At 40.6% G+C, this 18,943-nt stretch overlaps 1 protein-coding gene across 1 annotated transcript in view; it reads right to left on the bottom strand.

Moving 5' to 3' along the window:
- The window catches only part of ITPR1 (inositol 1,4,5-trisphosphate receptor type 1), a 248,166-nt gene that overhangs the window by 162,257 nt on the left and 66,966 nt on the right, over positions 1-18,943 (bottom strand). The window contains exons 4-7 of the mRNA XM_045023591.1: positions 8,484-8,599; positions 4,915-5,001; positions 2,493-2,651; positions 892-990 (exon numbers count right to left, since the gene is read on the bottom strand). Of these exons, the coding sequence (XP_044879526.1) occupies positions 892-990; positions 2,493-2,651; positions 4,915-5,001; positions 8,484-8,599 (461 nt within the window). The remainder of the gene's footprint in view (positions 1-891; positions 991-2,492; positions 2,652-4,914; positions 5,002-8,483; positions 8,600-18,943) is intronic.

The raw sequence follows: 18,943 nt of genomic DNA, 5'->3' as shown, positions 1-18,943 counted from the left end.
CTCATTGGGGCTGGTCCAGGCCCCTCTGCACCTTGGGGGGGGGGGTGCCCCACAGTTTGGGGACCACTGCTATAGACAAACTGTCCTCTTGGACTGTTCCATGCTATGTAAGTAATTATTTGAGCAACAACTTGAATTAGGGTCTCCCACATCCCAGGCAAGTGCCCTAACCATTCTCACTCACTCTCTGACACAATGACTAGTGAACCAGCTTCAACAGGAGAGATTGAGAGAGACCTGACCTGACCCAGAATACCCTGGCTTGGTGGTTAGGGCACTCCTGGAATGTAGAAGTCCCAGGTTTGAATCTCTGCTCTGAGCAGGGATTTGAACCCAGGTTTCTGCTCTCAACATTCTTTCAGCTTGATTAAACAGGTTCATTTCACCAAAGACATTTCAGAATTTTCAGACTTAGTTTGACCAAAAACTATTTTTTAAAAAATTTTCAGAACTGCCAGCAAACAAAACCAAGCCAGTTAGTTATTCACCTAACTCCAGTCATGAGGATGGCAGATTTTGCAGAAAAAGTACATTTCACTTATCTCTGTTCTTACAGCCAAGCAGTTGGGCAGAACAGGCAACGCCGTCTTTGTTCCAGATAGCCTGTTATTTACCTAACAGACCTGCTCTTATCAATCCCCGCCCAGCTGTGTGCCCACTAGGAAGGAAGTGAGAAACATTGTCTCCAGAGCTAGTAGTATTTCTACTTCACTAACAGGATGGGACAGCAATGCAGTATATGCTCTCCAGAATGGTAAGTGGCAATTCCATAACATGCGTGCTCCTTAGTTTAGCGAAGAACTCCAAAGGCCCCTTCCAACTCTATTTACACCAAATTTCTGTGTCACCACTGCACTAACAGGCCAAGCTTTTGATTTATTTTACACTTACCTCATTGCACCCAGGATTATCAACCAGTTGGTGACTACTGGCATGAAGGGGCTGGCCAGCATTAACAGGATTCAGGACCACCTTGTCTCCAATGACAACCTGAAGAGAAGTACTTTGCAATCAGATTCAGAAATGGTCCCCAGAGTTACCTTCTTCTGGGTGTAAGCAATGAGGTTAGGCCATTTGCTTACAGTTTAGAGATGTTTCATGCAGAATAAAAGAAAGACATTGGTATTTTTATTTTAAAAAAAAACTTGACAACTTCAGAAGAAAATGGATGTTTAAAACATTCAGAGTTATTTAAGGTTTAAAGACACCTACACAACTGGGCTGAGTGGCATATAAAGGAAAACTACAATTTCCACTGACTAAGTCTTTGTCTTCTATACAGTCATTTCAGCGTCTAACATCTAACAATTAATTCCTAAAACCAGAAGTCATCAGAAAGATTCTCCTCCTCCATGACAAGTTGATGGGTCCTAAGCTACAATGTTTACTCTCAATTAATGAGGTCCAATCAAGTGTGGTAAGCTAAGTGCACTTTATCATGGAGGGTGAAGATCCCATGTATCCTATACTTTCCTTCCAAGACAGTTTCTTATCCAAAGCCTCCCAATCTTACTTAAAGCCTTCACTCTTCCCACCCCACAAAAAAACAATCCATAACAAAAATCTTAGGTGAGGGACTTGAATTCCCCTCAATACAGAGAAAGCAGAACATTACTTGAATTTATATGAAGTTTCTTCTTTTTAAATTAACTGAACACAAACTACATTAATCTTCAAGGTACTACTCCTGTAATAACGAAATAAAAACAAGGACATTCAGTTAAGGCTGTATTACGTGTAGTGGTGGGATAACTATATTGAAGTGAACAGTTTAGTCTACATGGATATGGCTATGCTCTATTTCATGGAATCTACTCTGTTTAGGTGCCCTCTATCAGGTTGGACCGGACTGCACTGCACAGCATACTGAAGTCCTTGGCTTCTCTTGAGTTTAGGCTGATGAGTCATGCCAAAGTCCATCATGGCTTTGTGAGGTAGAAAATCATTTACTTGGTATTATGGAATGACGATCACATTCATTCTTATGTATCCAACGTTGGAACACAATGGAGATCTCCAGAGATTAAAAACTAGGGTATTAACTCACAATCAACCAACCTTCCACACCTCCCACAAGCAAGGCAACCATTTAGTATAATTCTGATAAAATTCTTGATACAGATATTCATAATGGAACTGGAAAGACTCATAACTACAGCACCATGAACCAGCATACTAATTATATTTCTTCTAAAGCTACTCAAATGACTTTACATTTCATGCCATTTTGAACTCGGTGGGGATTTAGAAGGCTACTGTATTTAGATTCCTTATTCCTTCCAATCTTAATCGTTCCTCATTTCCAGATCAGTAGTTACCATAGTGATTCTCCTCCCACACTGTTCAGCGCAGGAAAAGGACTGTGGCCATTAATATTACACGCTATAAAAACCTGTGCATTTAACTAGTCAAAAGTAAGGAAGCAACTGATACAAGCTCTTTGTATTTTACACCAAATAATGCATCATCTTCTGATGCTCATCTGCACTTACACTGTCTCCTATGGAACGTAGTTTGTAGAAAGGCTGAATATAGAACCAGGAACCCTCATTTCCAGCTTCATCCAGGGTTACCCTCATAGCATTCTTCTCTAGCAGAGCTGGAAGCCTCTTATTTACTGTCAAGTATTTGTTACTTTTTAAGTGCAGCAGCTAGAACAAAAATTACAATTTGTTTCTGTAAAGGCAGACATATGTTTCCTTTGATTAACACTGACTAAAGACAATATAATAGTCTGAGAGTCTGATCATAATACATGGAAATTAACTTCAGATGCTAAGATTGAATAGTTATGCTGTCCATAACAAATCCAGAGACAATTGGACTTCTTGTTTTGAATACATTTTTAGTAGGCTTTAGATTGGTTCATGGCACCGAACAGCTTCCATTTGGGTAAATGTCCATATCACACTAATGACAGACAACAGAGAACTGCCTTTGCCAATTATTCTCTATGTTTCAGTAGTCAGATACCAAGGACCATGAGATATTGGTGCCAAAACTGTTTTCCTTCACAGGAATGGGTGAGGCTTCTCTCAAATGGCTGTGCTCATTCTGAGATGGGAGACTAATGAGGTTATCTATGAACAATTCTTCTCTCCCCATGAAGTGCCGTTTTATCCTTTTGTTTCAATATGCCATGAGACATCATACATAAACCTCACTGCACTGGTGACATGTATCTATAGGATATAATGGACCACCTCGTAGTAGCCCCATTGTCTAGCTTACACGTTGAATTGGATTAAACATAGCAGGGTTAAAAGCAAGATAATGATTTTAGCTTTGGATGTTTGGAAGCCTTTTGCTGCCTGTTGGCCCATTATTCACAGAAGACATCTGCCACTGGGAAGGCTCCTACAGAACTGGGGTATTCCTCATAATTAGGCTGGGCAGAATTTTTTTTTAAAATACATTTCAATGGATAATAGCAATGTTTAAGCATTTTCTTTTATTATTATCTATTTAAATTTTCGCAGTGGGGGAAACTACAGGACAGGTCAGACAATAATTGTTTAACAACAGCAGACACAGATTCAAAGAATGAAAGCTTTACATCCGTTAAAGTTGTCAACATCACAGGTCAAAGCATACAAAGTGAATCGCCTTAAATCAAATTTGAATAAGTTCTCTAGCAGCATTTTTCTTACTTTGCCTATCTGTAAATTTCAATTATTATCAATGGAAATACATTTTGGTTGGTTTGGGTGTGTATGGTGAAGCCAATGTTTACCAACATTTACCGATACAAATCTAATCCTTCCTCTCCTACTCACAACTGCTCTTGGCATGGAGCATTGACTGGTTAGAAATGCTTATTGCAATCTCTTGTTCACCTGAAAAACGGACAGATCCCTCTCTCAGATGAAGACATTGCCAAAGATTTTCATCATTCTAATGTTACACTTAGGCTAGATTATTGTAGTGAATTCTTTAAAAGACTTGTCTTGAAGTTGTTCCCAATGCTGTAATAGCTGCAGAACAGGACTGCTTGCCTTCTCATTACAAGAGGGGAGAGAGGAATCCTGTTACCTTTGCTCCCTGCAATCCTACTCTGGCTGATGGTACGGTCAGAGGATACAATTCAAAGTATTTGTTTAGGAAGTCGTACATAATCTTAGATCCAAATGTTTACAGTTCTCTTGCTCTACACCTTCACCTGGCAGTTGTGATCAGATGAAGTGGATCTGCTTTCAGTCCCCAGAAGAGATCAGAGAACCCTGAGTTGCTGAATGCTCTACTAGTGATGGTCCTAAGTCCCTCACTGTCTGCATTTAAGGCATGACAAGGCTTATCCTTGATTATTATTACAACACTTCCCCAGCATCTTATTCTTGGTGTTTGCGACTCATCGCTATTCTTTGCATTCGCTGGGAATCCATCTTCATCAAGTGGGGGTGACTTGCCTGAGGTCTACTGCACCAAATCCCTTGTTCAGGGTAGACTATCGTCGTATTGGTGAGTTGATTATTTTGGTTCTTCAGTTTTGCACTGGGTTTACTAGATGGTGCTGTACAGCATTTGGGGGATCAAGTGAGGATAAAATGAAAGACGTTGAACAGAATTGTACACCACTGTGTATTTGCCATCTACCACATGGCCAGGTCAAGGCCAGGCAACTGTATGGGGGGTATTCTAGTTTAAAGCATTCAGATGGTGCTCTTAAAAAGGCAACATTTATAGCAAAATAAAAATGCCTCCATTTTAGAATCTCTCACAGCACACAAAACCATAAATGTAGTTCTTTCTTCAGAGTACCATGCTTCTGGGTAACCCAGTCATGGCTTGCAAGTCAACACACTCAGACACTGGAATTCCACTATTTTGAAGTATAATTGTACCTTGGTGGTTCAAGGAAGACCCTACAGAGCTATGTCTTACAGAGCAGACAGCGTGAACAGGGCCACAGCATACCTGGATAACATTGCCATACTGGATAACCGTTCCCAGCAGTTTCCTGTTTTCAGTCTCATTTTGTTTCTTCTCCAAATCTGCTGCATGCTGAAATTTAAGAAGAAAATTGTGGAGATAAAAAGTGTTGTTATAAACAGTGCTGGCAATTACTTACTGTAATAAAACACCAAGGTACATTTGTTCCAACTATATGAAGTAACCATTTGAAGCTGAGAATCAGATTTCATCCTTTACAATTTTCAAGAAGGAAAATGATTGAATCTGTACTATTTGAACTATACTGAAGTGAAGCAGCAACTCTGAGGAGTCAATGTTTTGACTTCAAACTGACTGAAGCTTTCTGAATAAAACATGAGATGAAAAGTTTCCAAAGGAAACTGAACCATGAGAAAATAGGTAAAAAGGAAAGATGGAGAAGAGGGGGATTCAAACTGGCAACTCAATCTTCCACCTGCTCAACTTTAATATAAAATAAAGGATGAGGACTAAAGAACTGCAGGTTTGGTCCCTATCTCTTTAATCAGGCAGTTTCCAAAAACTTAGATTTTACTTTGCCAAGACAAGTCTTCCCCTTCACGCCTCATCCATTAAACTTTTTCATGGTGACCATAGTCATCCTATTCATTCAACAGGCTTCTCTAGACATACAGCACTGGAAGAAGGGACTGTCTAGTTCTAAACTTCCCAATAAGGGAAAGTTCAGAGTTCAGAAAAGTAAGAGATAGGATAGTACTTCCTAGAGAGTCAGGCACAGCACAAAAAACTTCCCCAGACATGCTCTGCTGCAATGCCTTTCAATTTCAACCTGCCGTATCCATGATAATCTAATCCAGGGTCTCTCTTTACCAGACAGACATTTCAACCACATGGAAGCATCCACAAGAAGATATGAGGAAACCAAACCTGATTTATAACCTACTCAGATAAGGATCTGAATTCTAATGCTACCACCCTGTGAAAGCCCTAGTTTGTTACTCTACCCTATTTCTTTCCTCTTCATTTTCATTTTATTTTCAGACTTAAGCAACTTATCCCATGTTGTTTTCAAGACGCTTTGTTTTGTAAAGGTGTACTGGGTCACCTTACACCAAGACCAGAGAAAATACAGATTATAGGGAAGAATTCATTTAAATCTGATGTCAGAGGATGATTTTAAACTAGGTATCATGCATTTAGAAAGTCTATGCATCAGCTATTTTAGTTCTCAAAACTTCTGCAACCACCCTAGAACTCACTTGTGCTCAGTTACCTGTGGGCGATGCAATGTGAGACAACAGGCTTCAGCATATCAAAGAGCAACAGTGAGCCATGTGTTGGTAGAAAATAATTTTGCTTCTTTATAACTCCATGTATCTTAAGCCATTTCTGTTAGAAGATATGCTGAGCAGGACAACTGGCTTTCTCCATGTGTAACTGTACATTTCGGTACAAACAATATGATGCAGGACAATTTAAATGCTTAAAGATCTAACATTGGGACTGCTAGATTTCAGATTATTCAATGGAAGTGGAAGACATGTATCATGCTGAATTGGTCCCTACATTTACAATAATAGAGCAAAGGGATCCATTGCATATAGGTACAAGTGAAGAAACAAGTTAAGTTCAAGTATATTCCAAAAACTTAAAGTGAACAGACAAGACTGCATATGTCAACACACTGGAAAGAACAAATTTTATTTACTGACCACTAGATGTCAGCTTTTCAAATAGCACTGATGTTTGATACCAGTCAAAGTCAAGTGTCCCAGATTTCTAAATCCCTTAAATGGTATTAACTTAAAATAACCTGATCTCAGCATTGGATGCTCCACAGTAGTTGATAATAAATTCCAACAGTGGACAAATATAAGCCAAAAATGGCAAGTGATTAAGTATAAATCATGGGTCACTAATGTTTCATTAAAGATGACCATGAACTGACCAAAAAAGAGAGTAGGAAATGGAAGGCAGCAGTTGAACATAGATATTTTTTGCCCTGCAACAATATTAGGACAATAAAATTGTTCCAGTATCTTCTGTGCTTTCATTACATGTGTAAATTGACAAATGCCCATGAGTTGCATACAGTCGGGAGCGAACTAAGTTGTGGACTACGAATCTCACACACACACGACCAAATTCTACTCTTCAGTGAAACTGAGTGGGTTTAAAAGATGACAATTTTGCACATGGCCTGTACTTTACCCAGCATGTAATGGTGATTCAAAATGAGCCATTAAATCTTTATTTATTTATACTGGAATAGTAAAATTTGGCTATTTACTGTGTAAATGTTTTTTCACTGTGATTTATCATTGAGAGACTACCCCAGTTCACTTGACAGGTGAATTGAGACTGACCACAACAGGACTTTGGCCTGTTTCAAAAGAATAGAATCAGGGCTTAAGTATCTGAATTGATTATATTAAAGAAAGAAAATCAATTATGGCACAAAAAAGTGACAGCTCACAGTTACCTAGCACCATTGCAAGGGTTTTCTCTCCCTCTACACTACTACAGTTTAGGACATACCATCTGTTTACTTTGTGGGCTTTAGAAAAATAATCAGCAGCATTTGTTACTTTATACTTACAGCTGACTTCTTCCCTTGTGATTACAATTATCCCACCCCACTCCCAAACTAAATAAAGTATTAACTCTACAAACAACTTTACAAGCATAAAGTTCAAATCATAGCTTTAAGAAAAAATTGAGGCAAACACTTGGTCTTTGTGCAACAAAGGAGTAGGGCCACCACATGGCTTTCTGCAAGTGATATTTTCCTCCAGGGGTGCTTTATAGTTTAGAGTGCTGGAGGCTTAACACGGGCTTTGATAGACTAAAAATATTTGGACTTGTAATTTTAACGTGAAGTGCTCCAGCCATATAATTTTTAAGGTAAATATAGTTTATTTAGCACTAAAGCAGATGCTGTCAACATACAGTAGTTAAATTACTCAAAGCAATTTCTTAGAAATTTAAAACTGAAAACTGTTCTCTTACCAGGTTTTAACTGCTGAATACACATGCAAGCTTGTTTCAATAAGGGCAGCCATCACAGATAGTTTGCAAACACATATGGGAGATGAAATCTGGGGCCTAACAACACAGGGGACTGGATCTCATTAATCTTCTGTAGCAATTCTCACCGGGGGGGAGAGGAATAGCTCAGTGGTTTGATTTCAATCCTTGAGGGGGCCACTTAGGGATCTGGGGCAAAAATCAGTACTTGGTCCTGCTAATGAAGGCAGGGGGCTGACTTGATGACCTTTCAAGGTCCCTTCCAGTTCTAGGAGATAGGTATATCTCCAATAGGGGGGAGGGATAGCACAGTGGTTTGAGCATTGGCCTGCTAAACCCAGGCTTGTGAATTCAATTCTTGAGGGGGCCACTTGGGGAACTGGGGTAAAAATCTGGGGATTGGTCCTGCTTTGAGCAGGGGGTTGGACTAGATGACTTCTTGAGGTCCCTTCCAACCCTAATATTCTATGAGCAGTCCCACTCAACTTAATGGGCCAGATCCTCAGGTGGTGTAAATTACCATAACTCCATTGACTTCACTGCAGCCTACCACCATTAATACTTACATGTAGTTTATTGAGTAACACTGCATCTGTAGTGCTGTTAGCTCCTGGTTTTGCTGCTTTCCAGAACTGCTTCTGTGCCGAGTACCGGTTCATAGGGCATAGCTTAAACAGGCAATCTGCAAAAATAGAGAGACTGCTTTAGCCATTCAGAATTATCCATTTTTCCCCCTTTTTACTTTTAATATTGTCCAAACATTTTAGCTACAGGGAAAGGTTTACAAAACAGATTCCAGGAAAGCTCTAAATCTCAGACTGCGACGCTTTTTGGGTGACAGCAATGTTGCCCCATGAATGGTTTAAAATAAATAAATAAATAAATAAAAATGGTGCTGCCAGACTTGTAAAGCAAGACCAGAGAAAGCTGAAACTTAACCAATTCCTGTCAAAAATGCTACCATACTTAAACATTCACAACAACAACACCTCCTCTCCGTAACAGGACTTTTGATCCTTGGATCAAAAAATTCTTTCCAACGATGGATAAGTTTTATTATCCGTACTGCACAGCTCGGGCAACTGAGGCAAAAAGACAAGTAAAGTGACATTTCCAAGGTGTCACAGCACGTCAGCAGCAGAGCCAAGTGGATTCGGTCCCCTGCCTTGTCTTCTTGACCACGGCATGGAAAAAAGTGTGTGTCAGTCTGGATATTCCGAGTGTAACATTCCTAGTGAAGCACCGGTACCTGAGCATCAAAGCAAGAAACTTACAGGAGAACTCTTTTATTAATTTCCTAGACACTGTTTAGAAAACATTTTGCCTTGTAAAAACTGTGTCTGACAGCTGATTAGCCATGTTACAAATAAGTTTCTATATTAATGAGATGCTAACTGATCAGTAAAAGAACTAAATTAGCTGCACTTTTTTCTCATCAGTTGCTTAGCAACTGACACTGCAAAAATTAAATTAAGCTATTCAAATTTAGTGCCTGAAGTAAAGTAACAGAAGTTTAATAGCCAAATGCAAAGACAGCTGTTCCAGGCATCTCTTTGGCAATTATGTGGAAATACAATTTGAGGCTGCTAGTTATATAACGATTTTAAAGGCAACCATTGTATTTATACAGAAGCGTAATGGAATTGGAAAGCTAGATAGTTAAGGGAATACCCATCTTAGAGTCTATTCTGTAGAATGTAGTCTATTTCCACAAGGAAACCTAATGGAATATGTGAGCTAATCCCCTGGAGAAAGAAGACAAACCAACTGCAAGTTTAGTCATTTAACTTCATTTGAGATCTTTTATAGCCACTGCAGATACAACACCTGGATGAAATTAATAGGAAACTTCAAGAAACACAGAACTAGTAGCACAAGTGGAAGGCTACACAATGAACCCAATTTTCAGAACTAGGCTGGAACCCAAGATACACACTAGGCGGCCAAATGGTGGTTCGTTATAATAAGAAATGAAGTAGAGTCATATTGAGCTAATTTGGGGATATGCGCTGATATGGGCACTAGAAAGGACTCAAGTACATCAATTCATAAGGCCACTTAACTATTGATTCATAGCCTTCAGATGTATAGCAAATGTGAGAAATGCAGTGTGCCCGAAGCTTTCAAGTTATATTCTTTCCCAGAGAGTTACATTTTTAATTTACATAAAAATGATTCATGGAGATTGACAGCAGAGAACAGGATTTAAAAGCCATTGTAAGTTGGTACTTTCAACTAAAACTATGCATTGTAAGCAACACACCTGTAATAAGAATTTCTATTTCTGCTTAAGCCACCAGTTCACACAGTGCCAGCAATTAACACACAGCATTGCACAGCAGAATTAATCACACACTGTCTTTAGTCACAGAGTAAGTGCATTTCTGAAGCCAGAAGTGTTGTATTTTGAAGTAAAGCTGAACTTTAAAATGGATGTCAGCAAAATAAATCCCCTGGTAGTGTTTTCTGTTTCTTAAAAGAAAGATTTGACCTTGACCACTGAAATTGAAAACACATGATGCAATGGAGGGGAAAATAATGCAAAATAGTTTGCCCACATTGTCTCTATTTAAAAAGCTAGAAAACTAAAGCAAACATTAAAAGCACTTGACCCTCTTATTTGAATATTTGTTTTGTGAAATCTAATTCTTAAGTGCTTGAGGTAAACATAGCCTGATTTGCCGACCACCAGCCAAATGCTAAATCATTCTAATATGGATGTATCTTATCCAGGGATTACACCCTGACCTTAATGGATTGTATGGCCCTAGGATCTCTAAACTGCATGAGCCTATGAACCTTCTACCTCCTAACTGTATATCAGTCATGGCTAACAGTACAGAAGAGCAGTTATGATGGTGGCAGTATTCAACACAATGCAATCCATTACAGTACAAGTGTTTGTGGAACATAAAGATCTCAAAACACTCGTCAAAGAATTAAAACCTCAACACTCCTGAAAGGCAGACAATTCTATCCATTTTAAAGGTCCACAAATGGAGGCACAAAGAGCTGTCTACAGTATGAGCTAGGGGTAGGATTCCCAGCTCATGTAGACATAGCCACACTACTACTCATCTGAGCTAGCATGCTAAAAACAGCCATACTAGCATGGGCTAGGGTGACCAGATGTCCCGATTTTATAGGGACAGTCCCGATTTTTGGGTCTTTTTCTTTTATAGGCTCCTATTACCCCCCACCCCCTGTCCCGATTTTTCACACTTGCTGTCTGGTCACCCTAGCATGGGCTGTGGTGGTACGATGCAAGCCTCCCTGAGTAAAAACCCACTTGAAGCCTATGGGACACCCTCAGGGCTGATAGCACCTGTCACTGCTGCTGCTATCTATGCTGCCATGGCTACACCACTATTTTTAGCATGCAGGCTCACATCAGAGCTAACATGAGTCCGCCTATGCAAGCTAGGAAGCACACCCCAGATCCAGATGTGGACACAGCCTGAGTTATTGGCAGAAGTTCCCAGTTTCCTGCCACAGAAAGTCCTCTTTCCCCTTGGATAAATTTTTATCATACTTTGAGTCATTCTGAAAAAAATAAATCTTCTATTAAGTAACCGAACCTGTTACAGTTTCCTGTGTTGGTGACTAAAACAAAGAGATTGTAATTGACTCAGTGGAAGGGGAGACACTAATTAAGAGGTTGAAGCAGCAAGATTATGGTTTTCCAGGGACTGAGGGTGGAAATTCTCCATATCCAAAAATTCCTTCACAGAGGATACCAACACTGCAAGGGCGATGGGTGAGAGAGTTTTGCATTGTTGCACTCTCTGGTGATGCTTTCCCCCACGTTTAGCGATGTCCCCAAAAGATGATATGACCATTCCCAGATATTGACTTCCTCTCACTAGATTACTCTGCTGGCCTTGGTGATAAATATAAATACACACCAAAATTTTGTTAAAAGAGCAATAAGGTTGCAAAATCAAGCACTCAAAAGTTAGGAAATGCCAGAATTAAGGTCACCTGTGCAACCTTAAGTCACTTCTCCCCTTTGTTCATATGCATCACAATAATTTTAATTACATGACCACAATCTATTCTCACCCCCTCCGCTCCTCGGGAGCCCTGCCTCATTCAGTGCTCAGAAAGGACAGCACTTATTTAATGAGCAGCTATTCAGTATTTTGTTTTCTCCTTGTTTAGTTTGTTGCTAAAATTTTAGGCATATTCATCCATGTCTGCTCTGAAAACAAAATTATTAATTTCCTAATGGGCCTTTCAGTAGCACTCATAGTATCTGAATTCTTCCCAAATATGTATTTATTTTCACATCATACATGTGGAAAGGAGGCACAGAGAGATTAAAGGTAAAAAAATATTCACTAAATTTGGGTGTCCAGTCTGAACTGCCTAGGATCTGATTTTTCAGAGTGAATATTCAGCATTATATAGCACTTAATATGTTCAGAGAACAGCTCTCGTTGATTTCAGTTGCGAGCATTCAGCACTTCTGCAAATCAGGCTATAGAGTCTCAAGTCAGAAACTCAGAAAATGAGAACTGTACAATTTGCAACTACCTCCGAAACAACTGATTTAAGCAACCTGACAAGCATCACACAACAACTGATTGTCAGCGGCAAGGATAGAATCCAGTTCCCCAAGACAGCATTCAACTGTCTTAACCAGGAGACCATCCTTTTCTCTTCCTGCAATCCCCTACTTCATTCACTACGCACGTTCCAAGGAGACCCCAATGCACATCTAAATAGAGTGCATCAGGTTGCAACCCCTCCTCCAGTACCTCTTACTGAGATCATGGTTGAATTTTTCCCACACCTCCTGATCCTGGCAGACTCCATCCCTGTCCCCACAGAGTTGCAGGCGCCCCTTGTCAACCTCCTTTTGGCAATGGCCAGATGGCCACCCATCATACCAAGAGGAAAAATAGTATGTGATCATGTAATTAGAGGCGTCTCTTTGTGCATATGCATTAAGACAGTAAGTAAGGTTGCACAGGGAACCTTAATTCTGGCATTTCCTAACTTCTGAGTGCTTGACTTTGAGCCTTAATAATTTTCTTTAAAACTTAGGAATTTTTTGCACCTTTGAAAAAGCAAATGAAAACAAAATCAATCACATGACATCATACTGCCACCCAAATGGCTCATCGGCAGCGCTGGAACCTTGGATCCACGATGTAGACCTCATCCACTTGAGCTAGGGTTGCCAATTGTCTAATCACACAAACCCAAACACGCTTGCCCCCACCCACTGCCCTGAGGCCCCACCCCGCTCACTCCATCCCCCCTCTCTCCATCGCTCACTCTCCCCACCTTCACTCAATTTCACCAGGCTGGGGCACGGGTGGGGATGAGGGCTCTGGGAGGAAGTTTGGGTGCAGGAGAGGGATCTGGGCTGGGGTAGGGGTGCAGGAGAGGGTGCAGGATGTAGGCTCTGGCCAGGAGGCGCATACCTCGGGCGGCGGCACTTCGGGGCTAAGGCAGGCTCCCTGCCTGCCCTGGCCCTGTGCTGCTCCCATAAGCGACCAGCACAACCCTGAGGGGAACAGGGGGTCTCTGCGCGCTGCCCGTGCCTACAAGCGCCACCCTTGCAGCTCCCATTGGCCGCAGTTCCTGGCCAATGAGAGCTGCAGAGTCGGCGCTGGAGGTGGGGGCAGCGCGCAAAGGACATGCTGTCTGCTTTTGGGAATAGCATGGATCCAGGGCAAGCAGTAAAGACCAGTCAGGTTTTAGTGCTAGTGGGCCCAAATGGCATGGATTCTGCTCCCCTGGGTTTCAGTCTATGTCCCTTCCATGAAGATTATGGAAATATTTTAGTTTGGCCCTGGCTGGGTATATATTTACTACCTCTCTCACCATTTTTGCAAATGGCCACAACTACTTTAGGCTTTTAAGGAGCCATCTCTACATATTTTTGTTAATTGTTTGCTTAATTATTTTGAAGTACAGCACCCAAAACAGTTTGACCAAGACAAAAGGAAAGCGTTTCGTAAGATCCTTTATGTAGCAATGGATACCCTCCAAAAACTACTGCAACTAAAAACTATTCCTTCCCCTCAAAAAAAAAAAAAAAGTTATATATCTCAAAAGTCTTTCAAACAGGAAATCTATGAAATATGAAATACTTGAGTAAGTCAGCTACAGAACTGCTGAGCATTTCATACCAACATAGCTGTTTCCTCATTTCTTGATAAAAATCAATTGAACTCCTATTATGGAGAGTTACTAAAATTAAAAGAAAATGTATAGTTCCCTAGTGAATTTTAACAGTTCCCCTTCACCCTCTTCAGTTCCTGAGGCCAGAATTTATTCACACTAGCTATTACTGAAAGAACTGTAAATTTGTCTTTTTAAAGGAAAAAATAAGCTTTAAAAAGGAAAGAGGTAGAAAATTTTAAGTTGACAAATCAGAAAGCAAGTGTACAGTCTCAAAACTACATGCCTGTGAATTTTTCATAACTTAAATATATACACAGCATATCAACGGATAAAAAAAAATACATTCATGTTCAACACTGAATGAAGGCCTCTGAGTGAAAGCAAAGTCTTTTCAAGCAGTGGAGCATTAAGAATCAATGATCAAAACTTATTCACCCTCAGATCAGTTCCATCTTCTGAAAACCCCGGCCTGATTACCACATTGTCTACTTCTATACCTGTGCCCTGCTAGACTTGAAATGATTCTGTATCAGTCAAGGACCTTCAAAGAACTTAGCATAAAATGGGCTATAGAAAAATGCAAAGTATTAATCTTTTATGGATTTCCATGCAGAAAAAACATCTGCTTCCACTGAAAGAATTACTGTCTTTGTCAAGGTTTTTGCCTTTTCCCGTGCTGGTTTGGGGTTGCATGCCCCAAAACAAGCTTTTCTATCAAGTAAGGTGGCATCAAAACATTTCAAAAATATTTTCTTCCTAGGAGGCATTAAAATAATAAATAAATAAAATAAATGCTCAGCATCCCAGCCCACTAATGGCAAGGCAATGGCTCGAAAAAATTTACATACAGGCTAGTGGAAGCATATTTATATTCTAAATGATGAGGATGTGACGCTGTGCAGTCTATATGGTTTTATAAAAATATGCTAATGAGTGAATATAATGTAACTGGAATGTGCTTCATGCAAAAGGTCTCTTGTAAGGTATCATTACAAAGCTTATAATCTACTGAGTGCGATCATCCTATTTGTATACATGTACCACTCTTGTAGCTGAAACTAGAAATATGAACTATAATTCTGAGGGCCTATTGTAATGATGCAAAGTGTGGGCCATTAATGGTGGTTTGGAATCTTGATGGACTCCCATTAACCAGGACCATTGTCTGCAGATGTCTGTTTTACCTGTGAGTCTTCCTGTATAGGTGTGTGCTGGCAAGTGGGTAATGAAGTCTTGCAGTGACCTGAACTGGAATCCATCTTTAACCTGGTGCTTTTCCAGTGAGGGGGGGTGGAAACCCAGAGAGGGATAAAGGATTCTCGCCTTATGCAAAAGATTTTTAAAGGGGTGGAACAGAAGAAAGTGGGGAGAGGAGCCATCATGAAGAATCCCCTAGCTACCACCTGAGCTGGAAAAGAGCTGTACTGGGGAAAAGAACTGTGCCCAGGCCTGGAAGGTGTCCAGTCTAAGAAAAAACTTACTGAAACATCTCTGAGGGTGAGATTATCTGTATTCAGTTTGATTAGACATAGATTTGTGTGTTTTAATTTATTTTGCTTGGTGACTTACTTTGTTCTGTCTGTTACTACTTGGAACCACTTAAATCCTACTTTCTGTATTTAATGAAATCACTTTTTACTTATTAATTAACTCAGAGTATGTATTAATACCTTTGGAGCAAACAACTGTGAATCTCTCTCTATCAGTGTTATAGATGGTGAACAATTTATGAGTTTACCCTGCATAAGCTTTATACAGGGTAAAACAGATTTATTTGGGTTTAGACCCCATTGGGAGTTGGGCATCTGAGTGCTAAAGACAAGCACACTTCTGTTAGCTGCTTTCAGGTAAACCTGCGGCTTTAGGGCAAGTAATTCAGACCCTGGGTCTTTGTTGGAGCGGACGGGAGTGTCTGGCTCAGCAAGACAGGGTGCTGGAGTCCTGAGCTGGCAGGGAAAACAGGAGCAGAGGTAGTCTTGGCACATCGGGTGGCAGCTCCCAAGGAGGGTTCTGTGATCTAACCCATCACAGAGGACCTGCAGTTTAATTCCGTGTCACTGCCAGATCATCCAACATTCAGAATTCAATAGTGCTACATTAATTACATGACAATATATATGAGGTGTTTATGCTGCTCTGAAAACCATGTTATTTAACAGCATGCAGCAGCTAAGTATCTTGCATGGCTTCAGAGATTTCAACTCGATCTTTTAAAATAAAGGAAACCATTAAGTAATATATCTCACCAACATATACCCCTCTTCACCAGTTCAACTGACAGACTGTATAAAGGTAATAAAAGGTAATAATTGGAGATATACCAATCTCCTAGAACTGGAAGGGACCTCGAAAGGTCATTGAGTCCAGCCCCCTGGCTTTACTAGCAGGACCAATTTTTGCCCCAGATTCCTAAGTAGCCTCCTCAAGGATTGAACTCAAAACCCTGGGTTTAGCAGGCCAATGCTCAAACCACTGAGCTATCCCTCCCCCCATATCCCTCCATAAAAGGATGTCCTGGACATATTTTAATTGTTTCGTACAACTAAGCCAGAGATAACCGCCCACAGTGGACACCTAGGAGACACTAGGCAACCAGCCTCATGCAATTTCTCCTCTGCCACAGTTTATGCTCACGGAAGGTGCCACCTAATTTTTTGAAGTCTTACCAGTGTAGAAGCCAGACTGTTAGCATTAGCAACTTGGTTGGATGTTGTATTGGAGCTCAAACGAGCAAGGCAGCAGCAGACTCAGTTCAGACAATAAGGAAATTTGACACACCTGGGAGATGGTTGGTAAGTGGTAAACTGTTAGTGATTAGAAGATACTAGATACTAGCCTGGGATGCTCGCTAAGTTAGCTCAGCAACAGGGCACTGCAAAACTGCTAGCCAAAGGCCTTGGCCCTAATCTGATTCCAACAAAAGAGACATCATGAAATAACTATGAAAATAAACGTACTGAAGAACCCAAGGCAGTTGAGTGCAGATTGTGTGTAAATATTTTTACTTATGAATAAAGGCCACGAGGCACACAAGCAGCTAACTGGTTTCTGCTTTGACAAGACAGAGGATCATTTAGTAACCTGAGATACAGCGTGAGGTGAGAGAGAACTCAAACCAGCCCCAAACGAAAACATGGATAGAAAAGGGCAAACAGCTTGAGTCCCATCACAAGAGAAGGATGGCAAATGAAGGTGATTCGTGCAGCTCCAGACACATAAGCAGATGCAATGTCAGCAGAAGGGAGAACAAGTGCTGATCTATTCATACTTGAAAAAAACAAAAAACAAAAACACAGAGGAGTCCGGTGGCACCTTAAAGACTAACAGATTTATTTGGGCATAAGCTTCCGTGGGTAAAAAACCCACTTCTGTAATTTTCACTCCATGCATCTGATGAAGTAGGTTTTTAACCCATGAAAGCTTATGCCCAAATAAATCTGTCTTTAAGGTGCCACCAGACTCCTCCTTGTTTTTGTGGATACAGACCAACATGGCTACATACTTGATTCATACTTGAAAAACTTGACAGAGAATCAGACTCAAGGGCAACCAGTTTTCAAGAGGTAGGACCGAAAGGGACACTGAGAAACAGCAAAGTCATCTAAGACTGGTGACTTCATAGTGAGGAACATAAGCTATACAAAGAAACAAAAACACAGCATGTTGCTTGTTGAGAACCAGTACAAAGGATGTTATGATGAGTATTCCAGATACCCTTAAGAACATAGACTGAACAGTGGGAGTTAGTTTACACAAAATCAAATTAGAACAGTCAAAGTGATTCAAGTTAACCCCCAAGCTTCAGGGATCTGGGAAGTCAAACAAAATACTACCATAGATCCTTCTAATGCCCAATGCAAGTGAGGAACAAAGATGGCTATTAAAACCAAAAACCAAAATACTAATTCACAATGACTAATTTGGTGTCTCCTCCTGTCCATAAATTGCTCAAAAAACAACGTACAGTTTGTGTGTTTGTTCACTAAGCTAAATTATTCATTGAAATACCTAATCAAAACATATCAACAACGTATGTTTTTGGCAAAACACAAGGAATCGCATTGTAGATGTTTCATGGACAGATTCCACAACTTCACGTACTCTAACGGACTTTCCTTGGTTTTCATCATCTGTCATCACCTTAACTTTGCCATTTCACAATTCAGGTTGCCTTTCATTACCTAGGCAGTCAAGAAGGCTGCTACGTAAGCGTTTTCATAAACTAGGCCATTCCAAGGCACAAGACACCAGTCTTAAATATGAACCTTGGAACACTGGCCAGCCACAATAAAAGAAAGACAAGATGCAATGAATGTGGTTTAATTAGGCCACAGCTTTATTCATTTACAATATCTGGGAGTAACCAGCAATAAATGTTATGATGCAGGTCACCATCATTTTCATTTACACATAATCCCCAACCTGGTCCCAGCCATCCCGTTGTTGGGACCTCGCCACCCTCTCCTTGCATAAAGGGGCTATAAAAGGGGGTGGGTGGTCAGCTCCCCGCTGTTCCAGACATAGGAGTTCCAACTTCCCCTTCCTCCGTTCCCTTACAGGATGCTTTCCTTCAAATCTTTTTCCAGTTTATTTGATCTAGTAACCGTATCCCCCACATAAGGAGAATATGCATTGGACATCTATCACGAGTTGTGACAGTATAACCTAACAACCGCCCCACCCCACAGGGTTCCAGATCTGCTGTGGGGAAGGTGGGAGGGAAAATACCAACCCACCCTCACTCAGATCATCTGTCGGTGAGTGAAAAATTCCTTCCCAGCCTCCAAGGTAAAAGGGGACTCATGTAATGTCCACAGTGGTCATGAGAAAACCTGCTCCTTGTGTAAATTTCATGGGTGGGTAGGTGCTATCGGCCCAGTCCCTATAA

This window comes from Mauremys mutica, chromosome 7, assembly GCF_020497125.1.
Source record: "Mauremys mutica isolate MM-2020 ecotype Southern chromosome 7, ASM2049712v1, whole genome shotgun sequence".
Taxonomy (NCBI): domain Eukaryota; kingdom Metazoa; phylum Chordata; order Testudines; family Geoemydidae; genus Mauremys; species Mauremys mutica.
The sequence above is the reverse complement of the archived record's forward strand: the minus strand, read 5'-3'. Positions and strand labels throughout refer to the sequence as shown.